This window comes from Aplidium turbinatum, chromosome 5 (assembly GCF_918807975.1).
Source record: "Aplidium turbinatum chromosome 5, kaAplTurb1.1, whole genome shotgun sequence".
Classification (NCBI taxonomy): domain Eukaryota; kingdom Metazoa; phylum Chordata; class Ascidiacea; order Aplousobranchia; family Polyclinidae; genus Aplidium; species Aplidium turbinatum.
Genome location: NC_137476.1, coordinates 35,479,524 through 35,494,162, shown reverse-complemented (window position 1 = coordinate 35,494,162; position 14,639 = coordinate 35,479,524). Strand labels below are relative to the sequence as shown.

The following is a 14,639-nucleotide window of genomic DNA, read 5'->3' as shown; positions in this document are numbered from 1 at the left end:
AAACACTGGCAAGTTGGCAACTGTCCGTAGTTATTTTTTACAAATAAAAAAAGAGTCAAAAGTCATGAAAATTTCACTCTGTGTGGAGCTACATGTAGCCTACTTGAGAGGTTAACTGTTAATTCCTTGTTAACTGTTATTTCCTTATTCACTTGTTGATTTATGCATATCAGTTTGTATTCTCAGTAGATCCTTCTCTTGTATCATGGGCCAATCCTATAGATGTTTGCTGGTACACCCCTTCATTTTTTGACTGTTTTATGGATGCACATTTTAAACCTTTTGACTTTGTCATCTTTTCCTTTTGTTGGTGCCAAATTCGAGTGTTTACTTTATCGTTTTCTACATGTTCGCGCCAGCAATGAAAAATAAATTTGAATTAAACTGAATTGCAAAAGAGTTGTCTCGAAGTTTTGACGTCATAAAAACTTTCTGATCCCAAAAATCTAACCAGACAAACTGGTTGCCTTATAGGCTGTTGAGTGATTTGCATTTGTAGGCCAGACCTATTCCAATACACTCTTTTAAGAATCAGAAACATTTAGATTTACCTTTTCCAAGATTTTGATCCGATGGTTTGGAAAATTTTAATTATCCTGCCCTGATCTTGCCAATTTTTAATGATTCTGTGAATATTTTTATTCGCTGTTTTCAACCATTTTCTGTTTGTCGTATCCAGGCGTAACCGTAGCCTACCTGGTGGTTAAAGATTTAGATTAAGTAGACAGGAAGACAAGGAAGCCAATCTTCTGGCATAGCTTTAATTGTCCTGCCAAAGACACAGCTGCATGCTCTTGAACAGTGTGGAACCGGCGCCCTTTCGATTGCCGATCCAGGGCTCTCACCACTCGGCTATGCAGCCTTATGAAAACTTTTGAATTCTGTTCTGATCCTTGTTTTCCGCAAAAATTAAAATTCTTTTCTGATCCTGCTGTGAAAATCTCTTCTAAGTTCTACCCCTAGAATAGACCATTTGTTAACTAGTTCCAGCTTAATCATTAATAAAATACAGTTGACGTGAGTCATTCAAACAAACTGATTAGTAAAACCATAAAACGTGTTTATTTCTGTGAACCAAGCCAGCAAACTGTCCCCTTGAAGCGGTCGACTGTTTTGCATATCATTAATATAAACCTTAATATTTTAATATAAAAAATGAGACCGGTGAACTGTATGTTGTCAATAACAAGGCTTACAATAATCAAAAAATAGTTGTTAAACCATTTTTATTGAAGCTATTTTATATGTTTTACTGTATATAAATTCAGTTGAACAGTTGTTTGCGTGATGCAAGCCTGACATACATCGGTATGTCAACAAGACATTTATCGACTAGAGCTGGAGAACACCTTAATTTGAATTCTATAGAGCCTATATCGTTGAGTTTGAGCTCGTCAGAAGTACTGTGCAGTTTTTGTTTTTTCCTGTTTATAGTTATAATAACCACTGTATTTGATTCAGATGTAGAAAAATTGTATGTATGTTATTCCTGAAGAGGACATCTTGTGATGTCGAAAACGTTCGATATTTAATTTGTTGCGTAGTTTTATGTTTATGTAAATATAATAAACTTGAGTATGTTAAACTTGATCACGTTGCTCGGCTTCGTATGCCTATGGTTCAAATAACTTACTAAAGTAGTTTCGTTTTAGTACTTCAGTCTAATACTCACTTTCTAGAGAGCAAAATCTGTCATTTTAAATGTTACAATATAAAAATGACGAATTTTACTGTCTGGGTATTTTCGTAAGTGTAGAGTTTGCTACGGTGACAGCGGAGTTTTACAACCTACCGAAAGACAGTTCCAAAGCCAGCTGCAATGACTAGGGTAGCCTACTGTGTTCCAAAAGCTTGTGAAAACTAGCTGTTACCGTAACTAACCCACAACATTAGGCTGTAACAAGTCGGTCTGTCTACACTGTCTTGTGAAATAAGTTCCAATCATGCCGCTAAAGGCGAAAATCATTTTATGTTTCCCTAACTCACATCAAATGCAGTTACTGGTCTTTAAAAGCGTTTACAAACTGTTTCACTTTTAGTTGAGATCATCAAAAGGTTCTTATTCAACTTAAAAACTCCTATAGCAGGAATGGCCAAATAATTTTGGCCATGATGCACCACCGCCAAATCTGACAACTTAGAGATCCACAATGGGCTGAAGATGTGCATTTTTCCTTTTGTGTCATATAAAAAACATGCAATTATTTGTGTACATCTAAAACAAGGCGTTTACTGTAATAAACAGGTCTGGTATTAGTGAGAAAAATGATGAGTGGACTTTGATTTCACAATACTATCGAAACGTGGTTTTCTGCTACTTACAGCGATTCTTACAAGTTCATTGAAAAATAAAACCACAAAAAACTACTTTCTCAATCTTGTGCAACTTTAAAGTGCAGGTTAGTTTTAAATGGACAAACTTTGGACAACCACCATTCTTTAAAAATGCCAAAAAAATAGTTTTTCTAAAATTTTTAAAAATATTTGGCAACACTTTTACACTACGCTTGTCAGATATCCAGCCGAGTTGGCGATCCCTATACTATGAATCCCTGATAAAAGCCTTAAAAATATATATAGACCTTATAGACTAAAAAGAAAATTTAAACAAATTTTAAAATAAATACTTTAAATTTTGTTTCAGAGCCAACTTGAAAGATCCACAAAAAAATTTGAAAAGATCCGGAAACGGATCGCGATCCGCCATTTGGCCATGCCTGTCCTATAGTGTAATAGATTTTATTTGAATGAGAAACTTTTAATGACCCTATTAAGGACGAAACAACCTGTAAGGGATTTAATGACTGGTTACGGTACCGTACTGCGTTTGACAGAATTCTCTCTGCTTGGCATTGAACATTTTTTTGTAGTAGGCTATCAGTAGTATATACTGTATAGGCCTAACCTTAACTTATTGTAGGCCTATATTGACTCAAAACTTTATTTTTTGCAGCTCTGCTGAGCAGTGATTTGCCGAACTTGGAAATATGGTAAAGGAAAAGTTGATCTCTCCTCATATCTGTTCCAGTTGTAAAGTGGTAGGCCTAGCCTACATGAAATGATAAAATTAACTTGGATCCACGAATTTACAATGGTACCGTACCAAACGATATTGAATGTGACATACAATTAGCAAGGGGTATTAACTTAGGCTACATAGGCTAAGTTACTTTAAAGATTCGGCCAACTCAAAAATGGCTTCTTCAGTGTTTTACTGAAATAAAACGATTTATTTTGATTAATAATAATTGATAAATAGTTTCGGAATCAACACGAAATCAAAATGTTTATTCTTTTGAAATGAAACCAAGACATTGACTTTTGGGTCGATCCCAATAATTCATTTCGGACAGCTCTAGTTATTAGCCTGCATATGCTCACTGTGTTTGTAATTCAACAAAAATAAAACATGCAACGAATTCTAGAATTAATCATAAATCATCGTGACGACAAATAACGGATCCGTTTGAAAATTTAAACTTTTCATTCCAATCTTTAGTAATGTATTTTTTCAAATTAACAGAATCTCTATAACGGAACCCCATATAATGTACAGCTACCGTAGGTCTAATGGTTTGAACGCATTGTCTGGGCATTCCAATTTTTTCACGCAATATTCCAGTTATCCAAACATCGTCCATTTTGATTACATGTTGAGTCCTGGAAGCTTCCCATAACATACTGGCAACTTTCACGGAGGTAGTGTACATTCCTCCTAGGCAATAGTCTGGCCAATGTGGCCAAATGTATTCTCCATATGAAAGATAATATTTTGATTTTTTGTTTCGAATTGGCGTATCACCTATGCGAGATTTATACATGCAAAGTATAGGAAATTCTGTCCACTTTTTTTCAGGAATAAATTGTCGATATTTATCAATAGCTTCTTGGACTCCTCCAAGACTTACAAGAAAGTCATCATCAGCAGAAGAGTAAAAATAATCATCTGGAAGATTTTCACCCGCCCATTGCATCCCAGCTAAGGTTTTTTGAGCGACATCTCTGTAACATTCAACAATAAAAAAGCATAATTGCAGTTGCTTCTTTCGTTGCATTGTGATTACACAATGACACAGTAGAACAATTGACTGCGTAACTAATATTTGCTTTTGGCCACGGCGCTCTACACAGCGGTCTTGTCAAGGTGCGAATCATAGCGATGTATTTAGAGAGAGAGAGGCCCCTTGATAACGTGCGAACTGGAGGCCTGAATGAAGGCCGGTGTAATTTCGATTTTGAAATCTACAATAAGCTAAATTCACTTTATATCTCTTTGAAATGATAGTTTAGAAAATTCAAATTGCCAAAGTGTGATCACTGATTTTCAAAACACTGCAAAACTCTTAATATTACATTAAAAAAAGACAAAAATTCCCCATTTACCAATGTTGCCAGACATTTTTGAATTTCCAGCACTAATGCTAAAATCTGCTCTGTTATTTGAAGGTAACAACAGAACAAAAGTAACTCAAAATCACAAAAAATATACACAACGGCTAAGTCTACTAATTAATATTCAAATTATTAACTTATACTAGCAATTTTGGCTACTGACTGATCGGCCTTCAGTCAAATTTTAAGCTGCGCGTTGTCATGATCTATGTATAGAGGCCATGGTGAGAAGAGAACCTATTAGGCTATATAATGAATATTAGAGGCCGATGTAATTTTGATTTCAAATTCTAGGTAAGATGTATCTTTTTCTCTTTGAAATAATAGTTATTAGTTGGGAGAAACCAAATCGCTAAAGTGTAATCGGTGAACCTCAAAGTCAAATTGCTTTGAAAACTTCTGGTTTCACTAATAAAAGACATCCCTTTCCTTTTACCAGTGTTGCCAGATGCTCTACGATTTCTAGCCCAAGTGCCAAAATCCAGTTCAGTTTTGGCATGGTAACAGTAGCACAAAAGTAGTGTAAAATCACACAAAATATGCACAAACACTATACTTTTTATTTATTTCTCAGACTATCAACTTTTATTAACGTTTCTAACTGCAATCACGTTTAGCAGATCGTCCTCCAGTCAAGTTCAAAGCTTGCACGTTGGAATGACCTGTGTATAGGCTTAAGAGTTGCCAGGTTTTGGGCATATAGATTTTTGCAAAAGCTCGAGTGCTATTTCTATATTTGTTACATGCCACGCGTTGAACACAACTACAAGCCTTTTTGCTATAAAAAATGTGAACGCAAGTTTATTGCTCTGTTAGCATAAAAAGAAAAATGACGTTTTATTGAAAACAAAGATTCGACAAATAGTCGGTAAATTTTAAAGTCTTTCAATTCCACAAATGTGTTGAATTGAAAATTGAATTGAATTCAATTTATTTTTCATTGCTGGCGCGAACATGTAGAGAACGGTAGAGCAAACACACGAATTTGGCACCAACAAAAGGGAAAGATGGCAATAATTTTGCTATAAAAAATGTAAACGCAAGTTTATTGCTCTGTTAGCATAAAAAGAGAAATGACGTTTTGTTGAAAACAAAGATTCGACAAATAGTCGTTAAATTTTAAAGTCTTTCAATTGATAACTTACTTGTATTCGTCAGAAGAATTTATTTGCAAAATATCTCCATATCGCTGGATTTCTTCTTCCAATAAGTTTTGATTTCGTTGAGATGTTGTTCCAACCACAAACACAATGGCAAGCCTACCGCCATTGATATAGCTCAGTGACGCCCACGTGCGGCGTAGGATTTCACGATTTCGAAAATTAAACACAGCAGACTTGACAAAAGTATACATTGTCCAAGTAATAGCTGAAAATGCAACAAGATAAAATTAATCAAACAATCGTAGTATATTTTTTACAAAACATAGATATGAGTAATCAACTTTAAAAACCTTAGTGTACCTCATAAACTTGAAAATTAATAAACAACAAAGTATCTTACAGTCTTTTAAAATTTAAATGATTGGCAAAGACCAACAAAGAGAAGAGAAGAAGTTCTTTTATTTTGCATCATCAGCACATGCGAAAAAAAAACAATGCAAGATTACAATGTGAGCTAGGTTGTTTGCTGATGATGATGGGAGTGACAGAAGGACCGAACTGGTCATCAAGTCTGCCACGCGCGTGTGGTGTCATGGCTTATTTGAAATGGAACGGTGTCGAAGTTGAACGCAAATATTGATTGATTGATTGATAGATATATATTATATACAACATAAAAAACAATACACATACGAAATTTAACAGTGCAATATAAAAAAAACAGGAATACTAGAAATGATGTAAAAATACAAAATGGCATATACAATATACATGCAACACACAACACAGCATACCGGTAAGACAAAAGCGAATATACAGTAATTAGCGAGATACGGTGAGAATAAGTAGAAGCAATTTGATGGTACTATAGGCTACCAGTTACCTATACTCAGACATTAAGTGCAGTTTTAATTTCTTAGAAAACATACTAATTGTTTGAACTTTTCTTAGCTGTTCGGTAATTTGTTCCAAGAAATTTAATTGAGCGTTGGCCAAGCTTTGTACGCATTCTTGGTTTAAAAAGCATATCTTTCTTAGCACCTCTGGTATTATAGTTTGCTGGTAGATGTCCAAAAAAATTGCTGGTAGATGTCCTTTATTGCTTTTATAAACAAGTTTGCATACTTCTATTAAAAACATGTCTTCGACTTGTAGCAAGTTGCTTTCATTGAAAAGAGATTTGGTGGCAATTCTGTCCTTAATCTTGGTGAAGTTTAAACAGCGAATGATGCGATTGTGTACCAGATTTAAAGGATACAGTTCCATTTTAGACGCACGACCCCAACATATAATACAATACATTAGGTGGGAGTGAACTAGAGCATAGTAAACTGCTCTTAATGTCTGGGAATTTACGTACTTTCTTAATCGATATAGAGCATCACAGCTTTGAGAAAGTTTTGTTGAGACTATATTGATGTGCTGTTTCCATGATAACGACTCATCAAATGTTATTCCTAAGTATTTGTAGGTGTTTGTGCTGTAGGGACCCGTGATGAATATCTACTGCTTTCAACCTTGTGCAAAGTGTAATTCTCACATAACATTTACGTTTCTTAAAAACTCACTTGTTGTGCACAAATATAGTTTGATAAATAGTTTTCTACCCAGGAACCCAACAGTGAGAATAAATAGTTGCGTTTCTTAAGAAAACTCACTTGTTGTGCACCGGGATAATTTTGATGGATCATTTTCTACTCAAATAACCTACCACCCGCAGCTTTCCCAAGTGAGACTGTTAAAATGGCCATTTATTGCTTTCAATCTTATTCAGTATACCCGCCAGTGGCGTAGCCAAAGGAGAGAGGGGCTTTGGGGGTTACAACCCCCCCTTTTGGCACGCGTGTGACGTCACGATATTGAGAATGATGCTTTCAGTCTAAAACAAATTGCCTAATTTTAAACAAAATTGCAACCCTTTAAGGGACAATGGTACATATGTGTACCATACCGTTTTATAAAAACAAACAAAAAAAAACAAAAAAAAAAAATCTTAAAATCAATTTAAGTCGCCATTTTAAACTACAAAACATGTTTATTTGGAAGAAAGCTTTCTTAGAAATATTATGTCCCTTAAAGGGTTAAAAGAGCGAGTTTTGCCAATACCAAACATTCAAACATCTCAGCCAAGAATTAGCAACAAGAAAACACAGAGACTTAGGTTTATTTCCGAAAAATGCCGAAGAAAACATGATCTTATGCTTTTGCTATGCTACCGGACAACACCATTTTACAAAAATATTCATAGCCACATTTTTGTTGAAAATGCTCTCAGAATGCACCAAATTCAAAGTAATTTTTCAAAATTTTCTGGGGGAGGCCCCCCAGACCCCCTGCCGCTGGGTGGTCAAAACCCCCCCCTTTCAAAATTCCTGGCTACGCTACTGATACCCGCAGTTCACCTCTGTAATGGAATCTCACTAGCAGGAGTTCACCCTAGTTCGTAAACACATTGTTGAAATTTGCCAATTTTAAATTACGTAACTGCTTGCTTTTCCTTTTTCTGAAAGTGTTTTTTCTGAAACCTCTGCACAAAACAATTTTAACAGAGACTCATAACATAACTGAAAATTAACTCAGACTCATAAGATAACTTTTCAAATTCCAAATCTAAATTCAATTCGAACTCACGAATAAAAGAACTTGAGACTCATCGTGTTACCTTTGTACTATCAAAGCTTTGTTATGCCAGCAGCGTATCTGCTGTCACAGGGGTTATAAACCTTTAAATCACCAATAAAACCTTAAACCCCTGCAGAGCGTTGCAAACTGGTATTTTGAAAAGTTATTTCTAGATTTGAATTTTCTCGGACAAACTTTGACCCAAACAACATGTATTTGGTTTTGCTTACATTAATTGTTACCGTAACTTGTTTGTATGCATCCAGTTTTGAATCATTAGGAGGTTAGAATTCACTTTTTCTTGCAATCTAGTAGGGCTTTTATCCTTAATACATAGTAGTGTATCATCAGCAAACAAACGAGTCTTAAATTCAGAAGCGTGATTAAGGTCATTAATGTAGATAATGAACAACAGTGGACCAAGAACTCAGCCTTGGGGTACACCACATTTGATTTCTTCATATTTAGAATTTGTAGTACCAAACTGCACAAACTGGTAACGGTGATTTAAGTAAGGCTTTAATAAATTATAAGCATTTCCTCTGATGCCAAAATAATCTAGTTTCTTTAAAAGGATTTCATGGTCAACAGTGTCAAATGCTTTAGCAAGATCAATAAAGATACTACATGTAGCAAAATCATCATCACAATTTTGTAGTAGTTGTTCATAGATATCCGTAGCAGCTAATGTGGTTGAATGTCCACCTCTGAAACCAAACTGTTGTTGGGACAAAACATCGAATTTTTCAAAAAAATTTACTAACCTTTTATGAAAGATTTTTTCAAAGATTTTGGAAAAACATGTTAAGATGGAAATAGGCCTGCATTGATCAACTTTATTTTTTACTCCCCCTTTATGAAGGGGTATCACTCTTGCAATTTTATAGCTATCAGGGAAATTACCTATTGTCATAGATTCATTTATTATAGAAGCTAGGATTGGGCTTATGACATACTTCAATCTTTTTATTGTTTTGATAGTGATGCCATCTGGACCAGTTGCTTTTTTGTTATCTAAGCTGTTGACAATGCTTAAAATTTCCTTTTCATCAGTATTTTCTAGGTGCAGGGAATTGAGAAGTCTGCCTCTCATCAGGGACAATGGATTAGAAGTGATTTTTGGAACTTTGGCTGCAAGTGAAGGTCCCACTTGAGTAAAATATGTGTTAAATGTATTACTTATTTGCACCGGGTCGGTTGTAACTTCATGACCATTACTTAATGAAAAGTTGGTTGCATATTGTATATTATGTTTTTTGTTTGTACGGCCAGTAATTTCATTTATTATTTTCCATGTTTTGCTAGAGTTGTTTCTTTCTTTGTTTATTGAAGTTTTATAATAATTAGACTTCGATTTCTCTTTCACATGAGTAGCCTAAGCAGATTTCTATAATTTTTGTACTTGGTGTATAAATCATTACTCTTAAAGTTAGATTTATATAGTTGCTTGTAGCTACATTTTATTCCTCGTTTTGATGGAGGATAGAATACCTCTTGACAACCATGGTCTCAAATATAGCCGGCCCTCTTTTTTGCTGAGTTTAGTATAGGGCATATGCTTGTTGGTTTCATCATTAATAATCTGTTCCAAGGTTATTACTTTCTCTTGTGGTGTCATATTGAATGTCATGCTGTTATCAATAGATTTTGCAACATCATTTACAAATTGGTTTTCATTAAAATTCTTCATACTACGTATCCGGATGTGAGTGTCTTCAGCAGACTTGAAGTGATTATCTAAAGGAAATTTAGCAGCTACAGGAAAGTGGTCAGTGATATCGCTTTGAATAACAAAGGCCTGAGATTTTATATTGAGAGTGGATTTTGTATAGATATGGTCAAGCAGCGAGCTGGAATGAGATGTAATCCGTGTTGGTATGTCTATTAGGCTATTTAAACCAAAACTTTGCAAAAGATTTTTGTAGCTTAAAATATTTTCTGTTGTAGAATTTAAAATATTTATATTCATGTCACCAGCTATCACACAAAGTCCTTTAGAATTTTGTAACTTGTGTAGCGTATCACTAAATGAATCAATAAACATTTTGATGGATGTACTGGGATGTTTGTAGATGACACCAATGATTAGTTTCCCTTTGCCTTGATCACCACAAATATTCTCAATCCATAAGTTTTCACAGCCTTCAATGTTGAGTTTTAGGTCATGTTTGACTTGGTACAGGATGTTATTCCTATTGTAAAGGCAGACTCCCCCAGCATTTGTAATGGAGTCCTCGTGGACAAATTGGTACCCTGGTAGTGCTATATTACCAATTGGATCAAAAGGTTTCAGTTTGGTTTCAGAGATGGCAATTATTTCTGGAGGTCTTTTTAATGGAGTGAGCACTCTCTCAATTTCTTCCTTGTTTTTTCTAAGGCTAGGAATATTAAAATGTATAATATCCAGTTGATTATTGTTACCAAAATGGTGACACAATTCATCTTCACCAATTAATTTGCATGTATCATCAAGATCTTCAACACTGTCAAGCCATTGATCATTTAATTGTGTCATACTGCTATCAGGGTTATTTAAAGAATTATATGACATTTCCAAAGCAAAATGTGACATTTCTAAAGCAGTTAAAAACGAGTAAAAATAATAAGTAAAGAAAAAGAGGAAAAAATACACTCACCATCACAGCTTTTTTAGATCGTCTTCTTTGTTAATCATAATTGAATCGAATCCATCACTCTTTCTCACAAATATCCGTCTATTTGTAGTCCAAACATATCGGTATTCTTTGCTTTTTGCTTCTTGTTTGTAGAGCCAAAAAAGCCTTTTTCTTTGCTGTGTTAAATTTTCATTGATGTATAGTTGTCCCATTCCTTCTATTGGGAATACTTGGTCTCGAGCAGCTTTGCGGTTTTTATAGATGCGGTTGCGCACGTTGCGATTGCTGAAGCGCACAATGACCGCAGGTGGTTTAGCATTATCCTTCTGTTGTAGGCAATGTGGCTGTGCTGCTATAATATCATCTTCTTTTACTTCGACATCAAGCTTGCTGGCCAATTGAATGACAATATTGCAAACATCTTCATTTTTCCTCACAGGTATTCCTACAAACTCAAGATTTTGTCGTCTTTCGTATTGTTCCAGGTTATCTAATTTGATACGTTCTTCGTTTGTTTTGGATTCTAATTTTTTTGTACTAGTATTTAGCTTTCCAATTTCAGTTTCCTGTACCTTGTTTGATTTCACCACGGTCTCGTATTGTTTCTTCAACTCTTCATATTTATTGCATATAAAGTTTTGTCTGTCTTTTAGTTGCTCAATTTCAATTTTAAGTAGTAAAACCTCTTCCTCATGCTGTTGTACCAGTCTTGCCATTGCTTTGTTTATCAATTCTTCTACTCTAGGCAAGCATTTTTCAACCATTTTATCCAAACTGTCTTGAGTAGAGCTGTCCGAGTCGCCCTTTCTTACAGAAGTACCAGACTTTCTTGATTTTTCACTTGGCATTACGCCCAAAGCCAGAGAGCAGAAAGAAGAGAGAAAAAAAAAACACGTCCATTCAGCAGAACGACAAATTGAAAAACAGAGAAAGCAAAAAACATCTGCAGTCAGTAGCGTAGCCAGGAATTTTGAAAGGGGGGGGGGTTGACGACCCAGCGGCGGAGGGTCTGGGGGCCTCTCCCAGGAAATTTTTGAAAAATTGTTTTGAATTTGGTGCATTCTTAGAGCATTTTCAACAAAAATGTGGTTATGAATATTCCTGTAAAATGGTGCTGTCCGGTGGCATAACAAAAGGATAAGATCATGTTTTCTTTGGCATTTTTTGGAAATAAAGCTAAGTCTCTATGTTTTCTTGTTGCTATTTCCTGGCTGAGATGTTTGAATGTTTGGTAAATGCAGTTTTGTATAAAATTAGACAATTTTGTTTTAGACTGAAAGCATCATTCTCGTGACGTCACACGCGTGTCAAAGGGGGGGGGGGGGGGGTTTTAAACCCCAAAACCCCCCCTGGCTACGCCACTGTCGGCAGTTGTCTCTGTTATAAAATAATTAATGATAAATAATATACTGACATAAATAATATTATGTATACTTTATAATATATATAAACAATATAATTTATTATTAATATAATACAGTATATGCAGTAATACATACTAAATAATAAACTTTTATAATAATGTCTTTTTGCTAGATTTGTTTACTAATCGGTCATCAAAGCAACCTATCTACCAAAATTGCACATTAGGGGTAGGGTAGGCTACAATTAAGTTAGTGTTTTTGACCAAGTATGCAAGCTTTTCTTTTCAATACACTACAAAATTACATTGACAATTTATTTGTTACATTGATAATTCCGGTTGATGTGTTACACGATTAAATTGAAGGTATTTTGAGCAATGATTTACTAGCACAGGCCATTGCTAGTGCCAAAGCTCCGTTGGCTTACTAGGGTTTTTCCCAGCGTTTCTCTATCCGTATTACGAGGAGGCCGAGTTTTTCTTTCAGATCCAAAAACAGAGCTAGTGGTCTCATTAAATCAAATTATTTTCTCTAAAACTGCTCATGTAACATCTACTCGCGATCGCTTGTATTTGGCATAAACAATGCATCACACATTTGTATCAACTGCATGGCCAACTGGGTTGTCCTTTGTACACGAGATATTAATTTGAGGCAATTTTTCACTTTCGTTCAGCGATATCCTTAAGTAGCGAACTACATAGCTAGTACTATAGTATTGTATGGCAGTTTTATAGGTTCAATTTGTGATTTTTAAGTCAGGTTGCCAAACTTATTTTCGTATTGGTGCACTATGTTGCTAATAGTAGTTGAAAACCGTTAACATGTATTTGTGTTTTGAATAAAAGCGACTCACTTTTTCCTTTCATGCATGTGTTCAACAAGAAAGAGGAATTGAAGTCTTTAGGAATTATCAAATACGAGACTTTGTTTCTTCTTGTCTTGTTATTGCTGCAATGTGACAGACATGTGATAGGTGCAAAGATTCTGTAAGAAAAAGTAATAATCAATGACCGCCTCACATTTATAGATATAGAAATAGTAGTAGGCCTAAGTAATCAATATTTAAAAACTTAGAGCACTTGGATTAAAATAATCTAAAAAAACTAGACTTTGTTAAGTTCTGGTATGATTTACATTTTTGTGTTTTGAAATTTTTGTTTTCTCTCGAGAACGTAAAAAAAGAAAATTGAAAATATCGAAATCATGGATAATTTCACTTCGAAAAATTGTATAAATATTTCGTTTTGAACCGCAGAATAAATTACACTTCACACCAATATTTGCACATTTGTATTGTACGTGTCTTTTTAAAAAGTAATCATTCTCTAGCTACAAAAGTAAGAAATGGCATAAATTTCTTCTTTTGCTATGGCATTTGGTGGCTGAAAGATTTCCATCGCAGGGTCGCTTGGTACATAGTGGGACCGCATTTGAAACAGCGTTGGTGCAAATGAAGCAAAAGAAATTCCTTTTATCAACATAACCTAATAACAATTTACTTCACACAAAATAGTTTTATTCAAAGATACACAACAAAGTTTCTTCTCCTGTAGGCCTAATATTCTTAGCGAAATGTTACAGTTATTATGATTTTTTTAGAGTGGCCTAAACTTACTTGTTTTTGAAGTCAATGTTAATCAGGTTTTGTGAAATCAATTCAATGTAAAACATGATCATAAGCATCCCAAAACACAACGCAAATAACTTGAATACTCCAAATAGCTTCATGGGATTATGTGAGTTCCAATGTCCAATGAAAAAATTCTTGTTGCTTAAGCTTGTCGATGTATTTGATAACTTTATGGATTGTCAAAGTTTTTGTCATTATTTTTCTAACACTACAATCAGTTTATAAACAGGTTAAAATCTTGAAAACATTTCCTAAGCATTTGTGCAAAAGCTTGCAAGCGTTGATCACATCGTAAAGCTGTTGAAATTGCTGGTCATATTGTATTCTAGCCTCAGTTTAACAAACAAGAATGAGATGGGTAGATTGGTTTTATTTGCGGAAACAATTAAACTGAGATGTAAAAGTCATCAAGTTGAAGTCTAAAAGCTAGGTATCATGAAAACACAAAGGCTGCCATTATCCTATGCAACTACTCACCGTATGAAGCCTACTGACATAAGATTGCAGCAGATCTGATTGTTTCTTTCTTAATGTTGATCGTTTGTCTTTTTTTTTATCCACGGACCACTAATTTTGTGGAACACCAAACGAAACTTTCTAATGATGCAATAAAATAAATAACACAACAACAATTTATTCCCTAAGCTTTTTCCGTGCGATATCTGATCCTGTTTGAATGAGCACAAAATTGATATTCGGGTAGAAATTGCAGAAAGACATATGCGAAGCTCTTGTGAATTGTGATTTTGATTTTCGGCCGGTGCTCTATGGAACACTAGTCAAACTAATAAATTTCTTGCAGAACACCTGACGATCTTTACGGAACAGTAGTCCTATAGTGTTCCGCGGACCACAGGCTGAAAATCACTGGTGTATAGAGACTATGGTGTAGATAGACTAAATGTAAGTA

General features: G+C 34.7%; 1 protein-coding gene across 1 annotated transcript; it reads right to left on the bottom strand.

Moving 5' to 3' along the window:
- Positions 1-3,265: 3,265 nt before the first annotated feature.
- Positions 3,266-13,971, bottom strand: LOC145770832 (beta-1,4-mannosylglycolipid beta-1,3-N-acetylglucosaminyltransferase brn-like). Its single transcript, XM_082582563.1, has 4 exons — positions 13,715-13,971; positions 12,953-13,083; positions 5,538-5,760; positions 3,266-4,002 (listed from the first exon to the last, which is right to left on the bottom strand). Exons 1-4 carry the CDS (start codon positions 13,825-13,827, stop codon positions 3,432-3,434), a joined length of 1,038 nt encoding a protein of 345 aa, XP_082438689.1. The 5' UTR covers positions 13,828-13,971; the 3' UTR covers positions 3,266-3,431.
- Positions 13,972-14,639: the final 668 nt, after the last annotated feature.

Coding starts and splice junctions, on each gene's coding strand:
- LOC145770832 (XM_082582563.1), bottom strand. CDS start 13,827: ATGAAGCTATTTGGAGTATTCAAGTTATTTGCGTTGTGTTTTGGGATG. Junction 5,761..12,952: donor CACATGCATGAAAGGAAAAA/GTGAGTCGCTTT, acceptor TTGCATTTTCAG/CTATTACTTGGACAATGTAT. Junction 4,003..5,537: donor AATTCTTCTGACGAATACAA/GTAAGTTATCAA, acceptor TGAATGTTACAG/AGATGTCGCTCAAAAAACCT.